Source organism: Eleginops maclovinus, chromosome 16 (genome assembly GCF_036324505.1).
Source record: "Eleginops maclovinus isolate JMC-PN-2008 ecotype Puerto Natales chromosome 16, JC_Emac_rtc_rv5, whole genome shotgun sequence".
Classification (NCBI taxonomy): Eukaryota; Metazoa; Chordata; class Actinopteri; order Perciformes; family Eleginopidae; genus Eleginops; species Eleginops maclovinus.
In genome coordinates this window covers 751671-766102 of record NC_086364.1, presented here as the reverse complement: position 1 = coordinate 766102, position 14432 = coordinate 751671, and the positions used below count along the sequence as shown (strand labels likewise).

The 14432-nt window shown below is 46.4% G+C and overlaps 1 protein-coding gene across 2 annotated transcripts in view; it reads left to right on the top strand.

Moving 5' to 3' along the window:
- The window catches only part of smg1 (SMG1 nonsense mediated mRNA decay associated PI3K related kinase), a 61854-nt gene extending 47629 nt beyond the window's left edge, over window positions 1-14225 (top strand). For both annotated transcript variants that reach the window (XM_063904045.1, XM_063904047.1), the window contains exons 44-64: window positions 546-655; window positions 1154-1372; window positions 1588-1781; window positions 1959-2131; window positions 2914-3193; window positions 4090-4362; window positions 5280-5514; window positions 5891-6102; window positions 6570-6726; window positions 6862-7051; window positions 7829-8109; window positions 8377-8586; window positions 9075-9212; window positions 9498-9650; window positions 9740-9919; window positions 10870-11097; window positions 11284-11495; window positions 11615-11715; window positions 11841-12017; window positions 12230-12336; window positions 13005-14225. In XM_063904045.1, the coding sequence (XP_063760115.1) occupies window positions 546-655; window positions 1154-1372; window positions 1588-1781; window positions 1959-2131; window positions 2914-3193; window positions 4090-4362; window positions 5280-5514; window positions 5891-6102; window positions 6570-6726; window positions 6862-7051; window positions 7829-8109; window positions 8377-8586; window positions 9075-9212; window positions 9498-9650; window positions 9740-9919; window positions 10870-11097; window positions 11284-11495; window positions 11615-11715; window positions 11841-12017; window positions 12230-12336; window positions 13005-13082 (3908 nt within the window). In that variant the 3' untranslated portion in view covers window positions 13083-14225. The remainder of the gene's footprint in view (window positions 1-545; window positions 656-1153; window positions 1373-1587; window positions 1782-1958; window positions 2132-2913; window positions 3194-4089; window positions 4363-5279; window positions 5515-5890; window positions 6103-6569; window positions 6727-6861; window positions 7052-7828; window positions 8110-8376; window positions 8587-9074; window positions 9213-9497; window positions 9651-9739; window positions 9920-10869; window positions 11098-11283; window positions 11496-11614; window positions 11716-11840; window positions 12018-12229; window positions 12337-13004) is intronic.
- Window positions 14226-14432: the final 207 nt, after the last annotated feature.

Below are 14432 nucleotides of genomic sequence, written 5' to 3'. Positions count from 1 at the left end.
TGACCCGTTTTCAACTACCCTCTAGTTTTTTTTATCTGAACATGACTTCATGATGTCCTCCACAACAGCTATGACAACACTACAAATATCATTTTGACAATTTGGAGATTTAGATAATGAATACAAACCTATACATTATGATATAATATTGTAGATTAAGCTGCCCAGAACTGTGTGAATTAATTCAAATAAACCCGATATTTACCCCCCCAAAAATTAAAATAAAACGTCATATTTAAATTTAACTATGGCTTAAATATTGTCAGCAAACTTGAAACGCCTTTTTTCTCCAACTCGTATCTTGGTAAAAGTAATCTTGCTTGGTGAAATATTTTTCTGAATATCTGGCAAACAAACACAATAAAGGTATCATTTGAAGCTAAGAATCTCCTCTTTCCAGCAGAGCATATAACTCAAAGTGTTTCGGGGTCGTGTGACTAATTCTGATAGAGCAGGTCACATGTCTATTGCTGATGAAGCGATGTCTGCCACACTACATCACAACGGTTTGATCTGAACTGTTTCCTGGCTGTGTGCGTCTCCAGGGAAGAGCCTGAGGGTGCCGGAGAAGGTCCCGTTCAGGATGACCCACAACATTGAGACGGCTCTGGGAGTGACGGGGGTGGAGGGCATCTTCAGACTGTCCTGTGAACAGGTAACAGGGTAGCTCGCACTGGACTGCTGAAACTAAAGAGTGTGCTTGAACTAGTTTTGATCTCAGTCACAACTAAAGAAAAAACATAACTAATCAATTAATAATTTGTGGAGAACTGATGAATGTTACCTTTTCAGTTTGATTTAAAAGTTCGCCACACATACTACTCAAGATTGTTAGTTCAACTTCTTCTTTTCCATGAATATATTTAAATCTGACATAATCATCCCTTTATTTGGTACTGTAAACAAATCCATAATCTTCTTACTTGAACCTTGACCTTCCTCAGCAGCACTGCATGTATTGAATAGTTTGATACGCTCCATCTATCCATCACAAAATGAATTCCCTTCCTCAAATGGGATGTGGTTCCTTATCATAGCTATGACCTCATCTCTCGATAGGATGAAGACAAACCTAAGCATCAAACAGCTGATGCATGTTCCCGTTTAAATGATTCATCTTTAGTTTCATCTCTAACGTTAATGTTTACTCCAGGTGGTGCAGATGATGCGTCGGGGCAGAGAGACCCTGCTGACCCTTCTGGAGGCCTTCGTTTACGACCCCCTGGTGGACTGGACCGCCGGCGGGGAGGTGGGTTTCGCTGGTGCCGTGTACGGAGGAGGAGGCCAGCAGGCTGACAGCAAGCAGAGCAAGAGGGAGATGGAGAGAGACATCACTCGCTCCCTGTTCTCCTCCAGGGTGGCTGAGATCAAGGTGAGGTCAGAGGGCAGGAGAGTGTGGGTGAGGCGATCTGCGTACGGAGATGGAAGTATAACGCTCATCTAGTCTCTGCCCGGCCCAGCTGCTCATGAAATGCTCTTTAGGTCTTTATTAGAATATAGACTAAAGATAAACACGGCCAAAACATGCTTTTATTCTCATTTCTACAGTGATATCACCATGTGGACTTGTGTGTTTTCTGTGTGCAGGTGAACTGGTTTAAGAATCGAGACGAGATGCTGGCCGTGCTGCCGCAAGTGGAGGAGGCTGTGGAGGAGTACTTGGTCCTGCAGGAGCTGCTCTGCCAGGGGGAGAAACTACAAGCGAAACTGCAGGAGGAGATGGCCTTCCTGGAGGGGGCCGAGAACCATCAGGACCACCTGATCGTCACCCTGGAGCACAGGTCTGACACCACAGCACTATACTATGTTAATATTATATTCCAGCTTCAGATTTTTCAAAAACATTAAGGTTAAGGTGTCTTTTTTTATTTTGAATGCACAGAGCCCATAGACTGCAAGCTCAAATGAGTAGCAGCACATTTTGAAAGCATCTTTACCCCCCCTCTTTCTCTCCACAGGTACTCTGAGCACACCCAGCTGCAGTCGCGGCAGCGTACCGTGCAGGAGGCCATCCAGAGCAAGCTGTCAGACCTGGACCAGTGGATCTCTCAGTACCAGGCGGCCTTCTCCAACCTGGAGGCCACGCAGCTGGCCAGCCTGCTGCAAGACATCAGCAGCCCCATAGACCTGGGTCAGTCTGACAGGAAGAGATGTGGGGGGAATGGATCCACTTGTTGACATAAGTTTTTTTTTAAGTGCATTTTTGCGTAAATATGCTTTGTCTCAATTCAGACATTTCCCTCAGCACACTGAACACTTACTATGTAGTGTCAGTTTCAATGCCTCTGTTAGCTAGCATCGTTATCTTTTGCAAGTCCTTACACCCTGCTTAATTAAGCATATAAATGCGAGGGCTTTTTCAAAACCAATTTAGTGGTACATTTAATAAATAGTGAAGGAAAATCCACACGTTAAACTTTTATTATAAAGCAACCACAATCATAGCTTATAACGTAACCCTATAATGTAGCCAAGATAGGGAGTGTGAAAACAATGTGTATTATCACTCTACTTTGTAAATGTTAGTGTACCATTCTGATTCTTAGAGTGCATTTTGCCATATTAAACATTGGGACGCACTCATAACATTCAAAATAGCAATTGTTAGCACAGAAGTACATCAATTGATTCACAGCAGTGGGTTTTATGCAAGGCTGTTTCGCTCAGTCTCGTCTTTAGCTTGTTTCTGGACGTGATGGCTTCATTATTGAGTGTTGACATTGTAAAAAGTACTGGGGAAACTTTGACAAAGATATCTATTAACACAAAAAAAATAATCTGGAATACTGCCCTGTTCATGTGTCGATGTCTGTCTCTAAATCAGTGGCGGTGAGGAAGTATTAATTAAGATGCCACATGGAGTGTTTTCTTTGTCTTTCCTTGAGCTGTGTTCTCGATTGTCCCTCTCTTCAGGCCCCCCCAGCTACGTCCCAGCGACGGCCTTCCTGCAGAACGCGGGCCAGGCGCACCTGATCAGCCAGTGCGAGAGCCTGGAAGCGGAGGTGAGCGCCCTGCTGCAGCAGCGCCGCGGGGCCCTGCGCGGCTGCCTGGAGCAGCTGCACAGCTACGCCACGGTGGCTCTGCTGTACCCCAGAGCCACCGTGCTGCTGCACCGCGCACACCAGTGGAAGGCCTGGCTGGAGGAGCTGCTGAGGGACATGACGGTGGAGCACTGCCAGCTCATCTACAGACAGTAAGGAGCCCTTCTCTTCATGCTATCAGGGCTAATGTCTCTTCCTTAATACAGTAGTTCCCACTTTAATGTGTGTGGGGGGGGGTGTCAGGATTACTACACACATGTGGAAATGATTGTAAAATAATTTCTAGATCTTGAAAAGTTGTTTTTGATTATAAAGTAAAATAATATAGTGTTCAGTTCCAGGTACCTGTGACTAACTACATTATTTATTACATGGCTTAGCTGAATACTAGGTTCTGGTTGGTCAATTCAGAACATGCGACAAGTTGTTAATACAGTAGTACAGGACTAAAATGGCCATTGCTAAGGAGGATGAAGGGAAGAGAAAGGAAAAGAGATTTGTAAGATAAACTGAGGCAGAATATGGTTGAAATGGCACTTGTTTCTCTAAAGAAATGTCAGGTTGTTCATAATGTTTTGTAAAATGATAGGTTATTAATTGTGAACATTTTCAGAATCTACTTTTTTACACAAACAAGTGAACATTGTTATTTATAGGGTATTATGCAATGGTTCTACTGGTCACTTGAGATCAGTGCCGGTCCTAATCTGTGGAATGACCTCCCATTGCACATTAGACAAGCCCCTTCACTGCCCATTTTTGTCTTTGTCTTAAAACCCATTTCTATTCCTTAGCTTTTAACCCAGCATGAGACTCTGTTTCATTGGTCTTGTTGTTTTGATATTGTCATTGTGTTTTATCCATGTGCAGCACTTTGTTTCAGCTGCGGCTGTTTTTAAAGGGCTTTATAATAAAGTTGATTGATTGAAATGTGTCTGTATGTGGCCCCTGAACTAAAATGAGTGAGACACCCCTGGTTTAGGACCTGGTGCCCCCTCCTTTCATATTCAATGCCTACATCTAAGCCTTGTTCCCCCTCCCTCTACAGATATGAGTTGCTGTTTGCCCCCCAGGCCCCCGCCGCCTCTTGCCAGTTCCTGTCCAGTGTGGAGCTGACCCTGCAGCACCAGGCGGCTGAAACTAATGAGCGCGTGCTGCACCACGCCGAGCGGCTGAAGGCCGAGGGCACCACGGCAACCGCCTGCGAGGAGCAGCTGCAGGAGATCGAGCACTGCATCACCGTGTTCCTGAGGGAGAACGGGGAGCCGGGGGCCCTCAGCCTGGCGGGCATCATCACGTCTGCTCTGTGCACGCTCTGCAGGTTAGCACAGGTTTCACTCTGTAGTGAAAGTATCATTTATTGGAATCAGAATCCTATAATTAATGACTGTACTATGGTTATTTCTGCTTTATTTTGTTCATCTTTTAGTGTTATAATTGGTTAAATATCAGGGCTGTCGTTATTAAGGCATTAACGCAGAATCCTTTTAACAGCACTATTTTTTAGCGTGCGCATTCTGTGTTACTGTCAAAGTGGATTCAGTTTCCCCCGGGGTACGGCGAGTTTCAAATCTCACTTGCTGGCCAAGCATAGCGCTGATTCACCCAAATATGATGGCTGAAATTATACATTGTTTATTATAAACATAATGTATAATTTCAGCCATCGTATTTGTCCACTCAGAAAAACACGTGAAATGTCCCTTTAAGGCACATTTAGAATAAATAAAAAACGTGCTAATTATTTTTCGATTAATCGCGATTAAATATTTTCTGTATGTTAATCGATTGACAGCCTTAGTAAATATAGGTTGTTGGGTTTTTTTAGGTAAATATGGGGTTTATTTGAATGAATTCATACATTGCTGGGTAGCTTAGCCTACAATATTGTATTATAATGTATATGTTTGTGTTAATGATCTAAATCTGCAAAATAGCTGGTAAGTAAAGCAAATCACAGATAAAAATAGGAAAACTTTAGCCAACAAATTCTAGTGCAGTAAGAGTGTATACGGTAGTAGCATAATATGAAAAAACTCACATTGTTACTTAAGTACTGTTGGGTTTAAGTATTTAGTTTCATTCCACCACTAAAAAAGGTTTCTTGTATTTCCGAAACTTTACGATGCCACAAATCCATCTTATCCAACCTCTCCTATTAGAAATGTGGTGTTTCCCTAAGTGGAAGGGGGGAAAAAAGTGTCCTGTGAACAGGAGTGACTGAGGTTTTTCTCTCAGGAGGACCCTGGTGATGGAGGGCGCAGCAGCCAGTGCGGGGGAGCAGCTGGTGGACCTGATCTCTCGGGACGGGGCCTGGTTCCTGGAGGAGCTCTGCAGCATGATGGGAAACGTCAGCGCTCTGGCTACACTGCTGCAGCGCTGCCCCCTGCTGCCCCACGACCTGGACCTGCCGGCCCCCTCTGCCACCACCCAGGCCGTGTACCTGGCCAACGCCGTCTACACCTGCCTACAGGTGGGTGCTCTTTCATACACCGATCTCCCGCTTAGGTTTTTAGGTGTGAGGGAGAATCAGTCTGATGTCACAACAGCACATTCCGAGATAATTGTGGATTTATGTGAAAATCTCTTTTCTCTATTGACTTTCAGAATATGAATATTTTATCACCATAGTCGGACAATTAATATATTTTTGAAGCTTTGAAAAGACAGGTTTTCAACGTCAGCAATCATGTCTCCTCTGACTTTTGAAAAATTCAGCGATGAGGACATATTTTGTTGAATATTTGGAGAACAAACTATTTTCTAAAAGTAACTAAATATGTGTTTTGCGCTCCACAAATCTGTCTGTTAGAGCAGCATGTCTGATTGTCTCGCTATGTCTCCTGCAGGAGCTGAACACCAACTTCCGTCAAATCATCTTCCCGGAGGCTCTGCGCTGCATGGTGAAGGGGGAGCCCACCCTGGAGGCCATGCTGGCCGAGCTGGAGCAGCTGGTGGAGCAGAGCTCGGACGGGCTGGGTCTGCAGGGCCTGATGGACAGTCTGCAGGCCACCACAGGGCTGGAGCCCGATGGGCACAACCGCTGCCTCCACATCACCAGGTGAGGAGCGGCAGTCTGCTCAAATTAAATCAGAGTTGGCTTAAGTTATCAAAAACCTGCATATAGCAATAGAACAATATAGAATTTATCCCAGAACTAATACAAAACAATCACACTAAGTTGATCAATGTGAATTTGCATTATCTGAATATTTCTAAATATCCTCACATTGGTGATCATAGAGGCTGAACATCAGCAGGAGAGGACTCTTTAAAGTACAGACACTACATACTGATATACACCTGAACATCAGCAGGAGAGGACTCTTTAAAGTAGAGACACTACATACTGATATACACCTGAACATCAGCAGGAGAGGACTCTTTAATTACAGAGTTATGATGCACAAAAGAACTTGTCAGTAATAATAATGTTGATTTCGGGATCTTAAGGATTTAATTATAACCTTTTTTTCAGATGGTTTGTTTTAACTAGAGATGAGTGTAATCTAATATCTTTGTGCTCAGGATGCTGCGTGCTCAGTACTCGGAGCTGATCCAGCCTCGCAACATGGAGGGGCCGGGTCAGGACACACCCAAGATGTCCGCGGGGCAGATGCTGTTGGTGGCCTTTGACGGCATGTTCACTCAGCTGGAGACGGCCTTTGGACAGCTCACAGAGAAGGTACCCCCCCCCCTGCAGATTTTAGTGTTGTATTAAGATTTTCCGTCCTCTTGCTTCTAATCTAGATTAACAGTTATTGTGGTTACCAATATCAAACCTCGAGTGCCTGACCGTGTTCTCCTCTCTCCTCTCCAGCTGAGCTCTCTGGAGCTTCCGCTGGCCTGGAGGAAGGTGGACGTCCTGAGGGAGGCTCGAGTCACGCAGCTGCACTTCTTCGACAACCCGAGTCAGCGGCAGCTCATGGAGGAGGTGTTCTTCCTCAAGAGGCTGCAGACCATCAGGGACTTCTTCAGACTGTGCGCCTCCTTCGCTCAGACTCTGTCTGGTGAGATTCCGAACAATTATCAGCCCTCCCCACCATGCTCAATTAGAGCTTGATATAGTGGTGCAGGAATCAATCCTTAAACCCCAAAGTGGAGTCAGCATTTCCCAGTCAAAGTCAGCATTATTGTCAAGTTACGTGTTGTTTGATTGTTTGACTCCTGCCTAAACTTGAAAATGTCCTGGTTCAACCAAAAGGAAGCACAGGACAACTCAATCTTGACTCTTTTTATTTGAGTTCATGTAGAGCTTCATTTAGCTTCATTTGGGTTGGGTTGCAAACCTTTAAAGAACACACTTTCATTCACTTAACACAATTAGGCAAATAAAACATTTAAATGAAACATGTCATTCTTAAACAAACACTTGATTTCTGCTTCCTGGTTTGAAACTGAATTAAGTGATGATTAAACTTAACATTTCATGTAAAAACTAAAGTAGATTCAATTCCAGTTTCTTGTGTGTGAGAATAAGAATTAATAAGAACAACTTGAAATAATAATTAATTTAATCAAACTTTATATTTGAATGTCTTTTTAGTTGGAAGTGAAAAATAAGGTATGTTTCTTCTGGCATTATTCTGAAATCCTATGGAAAAGTGTCATAGCTTTTTTTCGAGGGAGCCCTTAAGATGCTGACTATTGTGACGTACATTATTCATCACTGCGCCACAAAACACATGTTTTATATATTTGTTTCGTGAGGTGAATGGCAGAGAATGTAAAACTCTAACCCTAAAATATATGTTGTCTAAAGTGTGTGTGACCTCTCTTGTGTTTAGGTACCTGCCCCCCTGCTGAGGATCTGATGCCTACAAATGGCCCCATCACTCTGAGTAAGCCTCTGTACCGGCGGCCCAGCACCTCAGGGCCCGGCGTGGCGGTGGTGAGCGAGGAGCAGATGACCCGCCCCATCAAGGCCTTCACAGCGGAGTTCGTCCGGCAGATGCTGATGGGTCTGCCCGGCCAGGCTCTGGGTCTGGCCCTCTGCAGCACCCTGTCTGCCCTCGGCCTCGACGTGGTGGCTCAGGTGGAGGCCAAAGACTTCGGTGCAGAGAACAAGGTACGCACAATGGAACCTGAGATCTGTGGTAGAATGCACGTGTGTCTTAAGACAGCTCAGTAACCCTCCTACTGGGGGGTATTTACATTTCTCATGCAATTGTACTTTGTGAGTTGGGATTAAACTTCTGAAGATAGTAGACCCTTAGATGTCATACCCCTTGGATTGGCTGAGTTTATTTGCTTTACACAAGGTGTTCAGCATGTGAAGAAAGAGATCCCTGCATGTATCGGTGTGTGACTAGTCCCCTGTATGTGCCGTCTGAAGGTGTCTCTGGATGAGCTATGTAAGAAGGCGGTGGAGCAGAGCCTGGCGTCAGGGCGGGGCCCCCAGCTGCTGCTGAACAGGGCCACGGTGCTGGCCTCCTCCTATGACACAGCCTGGAAGAAGGTGGACCTGCTGAGGAGGCTGGATGCTAACCTGGAGGCCGCCAAGGCCAGCCTGCAGAGGAGCCAGCTGCACATCGCCATGTTCCAGGTACGCTCAGCGACCAGAAGCTAAGGAATACATATCACTCCTGGATTTGTATTTATGTTAATATCTGTGTGTCTGCGATGAACTAAATATGACTTAATCACCATCAGCAGCTAAACCCATTCAAGCTTTGCATTTAATACCTTATTACTATAACACGGTGTATTTTGTAATGTGTGTGTTTAATATTGTGGTACAATGTGCACATTTCTTCCTAAACCTATTTTCCTCAAAATGTATATTATTTATTATGTTAACTCTTATTCTTACTTAATAATACAATATTCTTTAACTTTCCTCATTCAATGTATCTCTTACTTTATTATATTAATTTGAACTAAAACCAAGCTTCCTCTAATACAAAAAGTATTCTGTCTGACGTTATAGATGTGAGCTACACTAGCAAGTTGAGTTAGTAAAGACATCATGTATGTTTAAAAAAAACAGAAATTGTGCACACAAGTTTACATGTGTTTTTAATGTTCCTTTAGTGGCAGCATGAGGATGTTCTTGGCCCTAGCAACCAGCCTCTGAGTGTCAGCATCCCGCCGCGCTCCGTCATCCTCAGCAACATGAAGAAGAAACTCTACAAGCTGAGTCAGGACGAGGGGTCCATCGTGGCCATCCAGGTCAGTCTCACAGCCGTACACCGTCCTGTGTCGTCCGTGTTTTTGCTTTACTTTGGCATTGCGTTATTTTGACAAAGATAATTACGTATTTACATTATAAACACTTGTTAGCACTTCAATTGAAATCCTACACAAACCATTTATAGCTCCGCTGTATACTTTTCAGATTTCCAAAGAGAGCATTGTTCCACCGGCACCAGCTCAGACTTTTCTAAACAGACATGGAGATAAAGTTTGGCTGTGAGAAGTTATCTGCTTGAGACTGAAATGTTTGTCTGTCCTCAGGAGAAGCTGGCGGCGCTGGAGGCGAGCATCGAGCAGCGCCTGAAGTGGGCGGGTGGAGCCAACCCAGCGCTCGCCCCCGTCCTGCAGGACTTTGAGTTGACCATCAGGGAGAGACGCGCCATGGTGGCCCGAGAGAACCAGCGCACGAGCCAGGTAACCCCCTCTGCCCCGAGCCCCTATAAACTGTGTTCTCCCAGCCCCAGCACTCAACAGTTGACCCATATCTCCTGATGTTTAACCAGGTCACCTTCTTGTGCTCCACCATCCTGAACTTTGAGGGCCTGCGGACCCGGTCCGCCGAGGCTCTGAACATGGACGCAGCTCTGTTTGAGCTGCTGAAGCGCTGCCAGCAGACCTGCTCCTACGCTGCCCAGTTCAGCAGCACCGTGTCTCCACTGGAGCTCCAGCTGCTGCACAGACTGGTGGGTGTGACCTCTGGGGGAAAAAAACGAAATGAGTAACACAAGCTTAAGAGATGTTCAGGTTTGGTTTACCACATAAACTACATCAGTAAATACCCACTGATGGCTGTCCGGAGCTAATATGTGTCATAAAAACAGCAGGTGCTAACAAGTGTCTACATGAGACGACTACACGTCATTCCCAGCATTAGCCGCCTTTAGCTTAGCGGTGGAGATACACAATCAGTTTTTCTGCGAAATTCCAGAATCCAATGAAAAATATCCTATTGCTAATCATAACTTCACTACTGTAATCCTGTCAAAAATATTAGCCTGTTCCTTCACCAGCAACACATTCTGGATTTATAACGTCTTAATTGTAATAAAATGATCCATTAGGTTATTCCTAAAAGTATACTTTCTAGATGTCCTATTCATTTCATTACTGTATGCCTTCCTAACACTTAAAGCCAATATGAATGTATTCTTCTTTAGGTCCGCCATAAAACAGTGGCATATTTTTGCCTAAAGTTTCTAAATCAGATGTGTTTATAGGGGGGCCAGTCAATGTTTTGTTGCAAACTGACGAGTCATGTTTACGTCGTTAGACAACACAATGTGATTGGCTGTGAAACCCAAAGACGCCTAATACATTCCTCCCCTTTCACCATTTTCAAAGCAGATTTATTTAGTGTTTTGAATCCTGCATTGTTTACATCCATGTTTACTAGCATGTGATCCTTTTCCCTGTCATTTGTGGCGCATTGCTGCATATCTTACGTATTTCCACCACCTGTAGGTAGGGTTATTGTGACAGGAATGTGCATTGCTGCCCGAATATGTGCATCCTCATGCAGCTGCAAGAAAGAACTATCCAGGGGCCTACTGATTTAAAAAAAACTAGCTGCTGCTTCTGAACTAGAAGAGGACAAGTCCATACCGTGCTTTATCCCCTCTGTTGATCTGTACAGAGCCCGGTGCTTGACCTGCCCATCGGCAGTGCTGATTGGCTGAGCTGTGCCCAGAGGCGGCTGGAGGAGGAGCTGAGCGTGGAGCGGAGGACTCAGGAGGAGCGGGAGCAGCAGCTGGAGTCCTGTGGAGAGACCCTGCAGCTGCTGGTGGACTCTATCAAGACCACTCTGTCCAACCACAACCGCCAGCTTGCCGATGTCAAGCACCTGCTGAGAGCCATGTCCAAGGTACGACCGGCCCAGACCCTCACCTGACCCTGACCAGACTCTGATCTGACTCTGACTCAGACCCTGACCTGGACCCTGCTGAGACGCTCTGCATGGTGTCTGTGTACATTCAGAAGGGAAATCATAACACTTAGGACCTTTTTTTAAACAAGGATGGTTAGTAGTATCTGTGTTTGTCTCCGACAGGATGAGGAGGCGGCGCTGGCGGACGGCGAGGAGGTGACCTATGAGGGTAGCGTGCGCCACTTCCTGTTGGAGTACAAAGCATGGCAGGACAACATCCAGCTGGTGCTGTTCACGGTGGTGCAGGCCAGCGGGCAGCCTCGCAGCCAGGAGCAGCTGGAGCTGCTGGAGGAGATCCCCCCCACACTGAAGGAACTGCACGCCCAGAGCCAGAGGTACACGCGCACACACACACACACACACACACACACACACACACACACACACACACACACACACACACACACACACACACTCACACTATCATGTGCTAACAGTGTGTGTTTCTCTGCAGTGTGTACAATGGCCTGGTGAGCTTTGCCTCTCCGCTGGTGACGGACAGGGAGGGGGAGTGTTCCAGTCCTGTATCTGCCACTCAGACCAGCTTTGCAGCGGGTAAGAAGCTGTCAGAACACCCAGAGATGCGGAACTATCAGACAATATTAAACTATTTAGTAGAATGTAATGTGTGGCTCTCTACACTAAAGGATGTTCTAACACACCGTCTGCTTCTCCCTCAGCTGTTAAATGCAGTGGGGTGAAGACCCAGCCGGACTCCATGTCCCAGAATGCACGGAAGGCTCTGCCCCGTAACCTGGGAACCCCCACTGACACCCCCCCCAGCAATCTGCTGGTGAACAGCAAAGGCCTCAACCCAAGCCCCAAGAGGGCGGTACGCGACCCCAAAACAGGACGAGGTACTCCCTCACTGACTGACTGCTCATGTCCCCCTCACAGCATGACTACATTTAGACATGTTGATAGAGGTGTGGCATCTGGGTCAGATTCTCCTGCTCATAAACATGCTAACACGTGATGGGTGTAATTATATCGAGGTAGACTTTGAATTTGGGGCGTGCAAGCATCTGAAAGCAGCATGAATGAACGCTGGATGTTGTTTGTGTTGCAGCGGTCCAGGAGCGGAACTCGTACGCAGTCAGTGTGTGGAAGAGGGTGAAGGCCAAGCTGGAGGGCAGAGACATCGACCCCAACAGGAGGATGAGCGTCACAGAGCAGGTAACACACACGGCATAATTAATCACCTTTTCACTAGCAGGGAACTCACCACAACAATGTGATTTAAAGATTTAATGAAGGTGGTACAGTAGATGGATGCAGGGGAAGGTTGGTGACAGATGCTGTCTATCAGGCTGGTCCGGAGTATGGACTGAGGTCCAGGCAGAGAGTCTCAGGGTGGGGTTTCTGTCTCAGGCACACTTTTATTGAGTATTCCTTCCATATCCTTTATCAGACAGCAGTTGGCTCTTTGTTAGCACTCATTAGACATTTGGTCACACTATGGCACTCTGATGATACTAGTGCAGCTCCTGGTGTCACTAGTAAGGCTGATGTTGGACAAAAAGGCCTCCAGTTACTGAAAACGAGTGACTAGTAGATTTAGTTGTTCAACTAGTGAAACAAACAACCAACTAGTCAGCTTTTAATGAACCAGCTAACAGGCACCTTAGACTGTTCCTAAAAAGACACAGCCAGGAACGGATAAATGGAAGGTGGGTAACAAAAAGCTTGTTTGTGGCCAGTCAGCTGGAAGTCTCACTGAGTCCCTCAGACTCTGACAGACTCTCAGTACTGTAATACTCATGTGATGGAGTGATGGTCTGGATAATAATGCTGAGTCATGTGTTGATGTGGTCTGGATAATAATGCTGAGTCGTGTGTTCCAGGTGGACGTGGTGATCAAAGAGGCCACCAGCATGGAGAACCTGGCTCAGCTGTATGAGGGCTGGACGGCCTGGGTGTGAGCTCCTTCTCCTTCATGTCTTTGTTCCAGCGAAGGCTTGGAGATCCACCAGAGTCCAGCGGGTCTGGGGTGTCGGAACAGCAGCACCGGGCCAACTGGGGGGAGCCAACGGGAGGCAGATGCTTAGTCCGCCCTCCCAAACTCCTGGGCACCCAAACCGGTGCAGCGACCTCGTAGCACCGCTGCAACCACACCCCCCCAAAACCTCCGGCGAGCGGGCTAACACAACGCTTTGTGGGCCTGCCGCCCCGCCCTCCTTTTTGGGCCAGGCAACGCAGCGCCGGATGGGGGGGGGGGAGGGGGGAAGGAGGGCAAAACGCCTCCTCACCCTCGACTTAGAAACACCTTCCCCCCCCCTCACCTGCATAGCTCACCATCAAGTTGTAACCCATAAATCACTGCATCCTGTTGAGCCAATCAGAGTCCACCTGAGGGCAGGGTGAAGCAGGAAGTGAGCCGCCTCTCTCTGAAGCACACGGCCGCCGCGCTGTGGGTGGGACTTCACCCGGGGGGGGGCTCAGATGGGCCACTCACATGGTCACACTTGTTTTTCTCTAATGTTTTCCGTTGTGATTGTGATCGGCGGCGGGTTGGAGCGATGAGAGCCGCGGTTCTACAGGATCCTAAATCCGCTTGGCACCAACCCGCAGTGAGGAGATGAAGGGGGGGGCCATCAACGTGTGTTTTCGGTTGATAAAGAGTAAAAACTTTTCCAGAATTGTTGATTGGAGTTGTTTTATGAGGGAAGTTCTTTGTGCTCTGTGGTGAAGTGAACGTCCTGTCATGTGACTAGTCTCTGATGTCTCTGAGCATGGGGGGGGGTCACTCCCACGAGGACGCTCACTCTTTCTCTCCGTGTATCTGCAGTCTGTGAGCTCTGTATCTCTCTCCTGTCCTTCTAATACCTGTACCTATAGATGTGTTCTGCCCTTTTTTTGAAATGCCTGTCAGCAGCTGTTGCCTGCCTCGTATATATATATACTCACTCCCCTTCCCCACCTCAGTGCTTGCATTTTATTAATATTGACTTTCTAGTTTTACATTTTTAGTGGGAGAATTTATCTTTTTTGGTGATGGTGTGAAATGTTAAATCTTAAAGCTTTTATTGGATTTTGTTGGATGCCAAATAAACATTGAACTCTGAGGTGGTGTGTGTGTTCAATCAACAAGGAAAAACCATGGTAACCAGAGACCTCGGGTACAAACATAACTCCAGGTGTATGTACAGAATAGTACACAGGTTTGACTCGCCTAAAATTATTAGGCAATGTCCTCCCCCCTGCCTTCCCCTTTAAATCTAAATTAAAGGCGATCTTTCGCCCCAGAAATATCCTATGTCCCTTTCCACTGA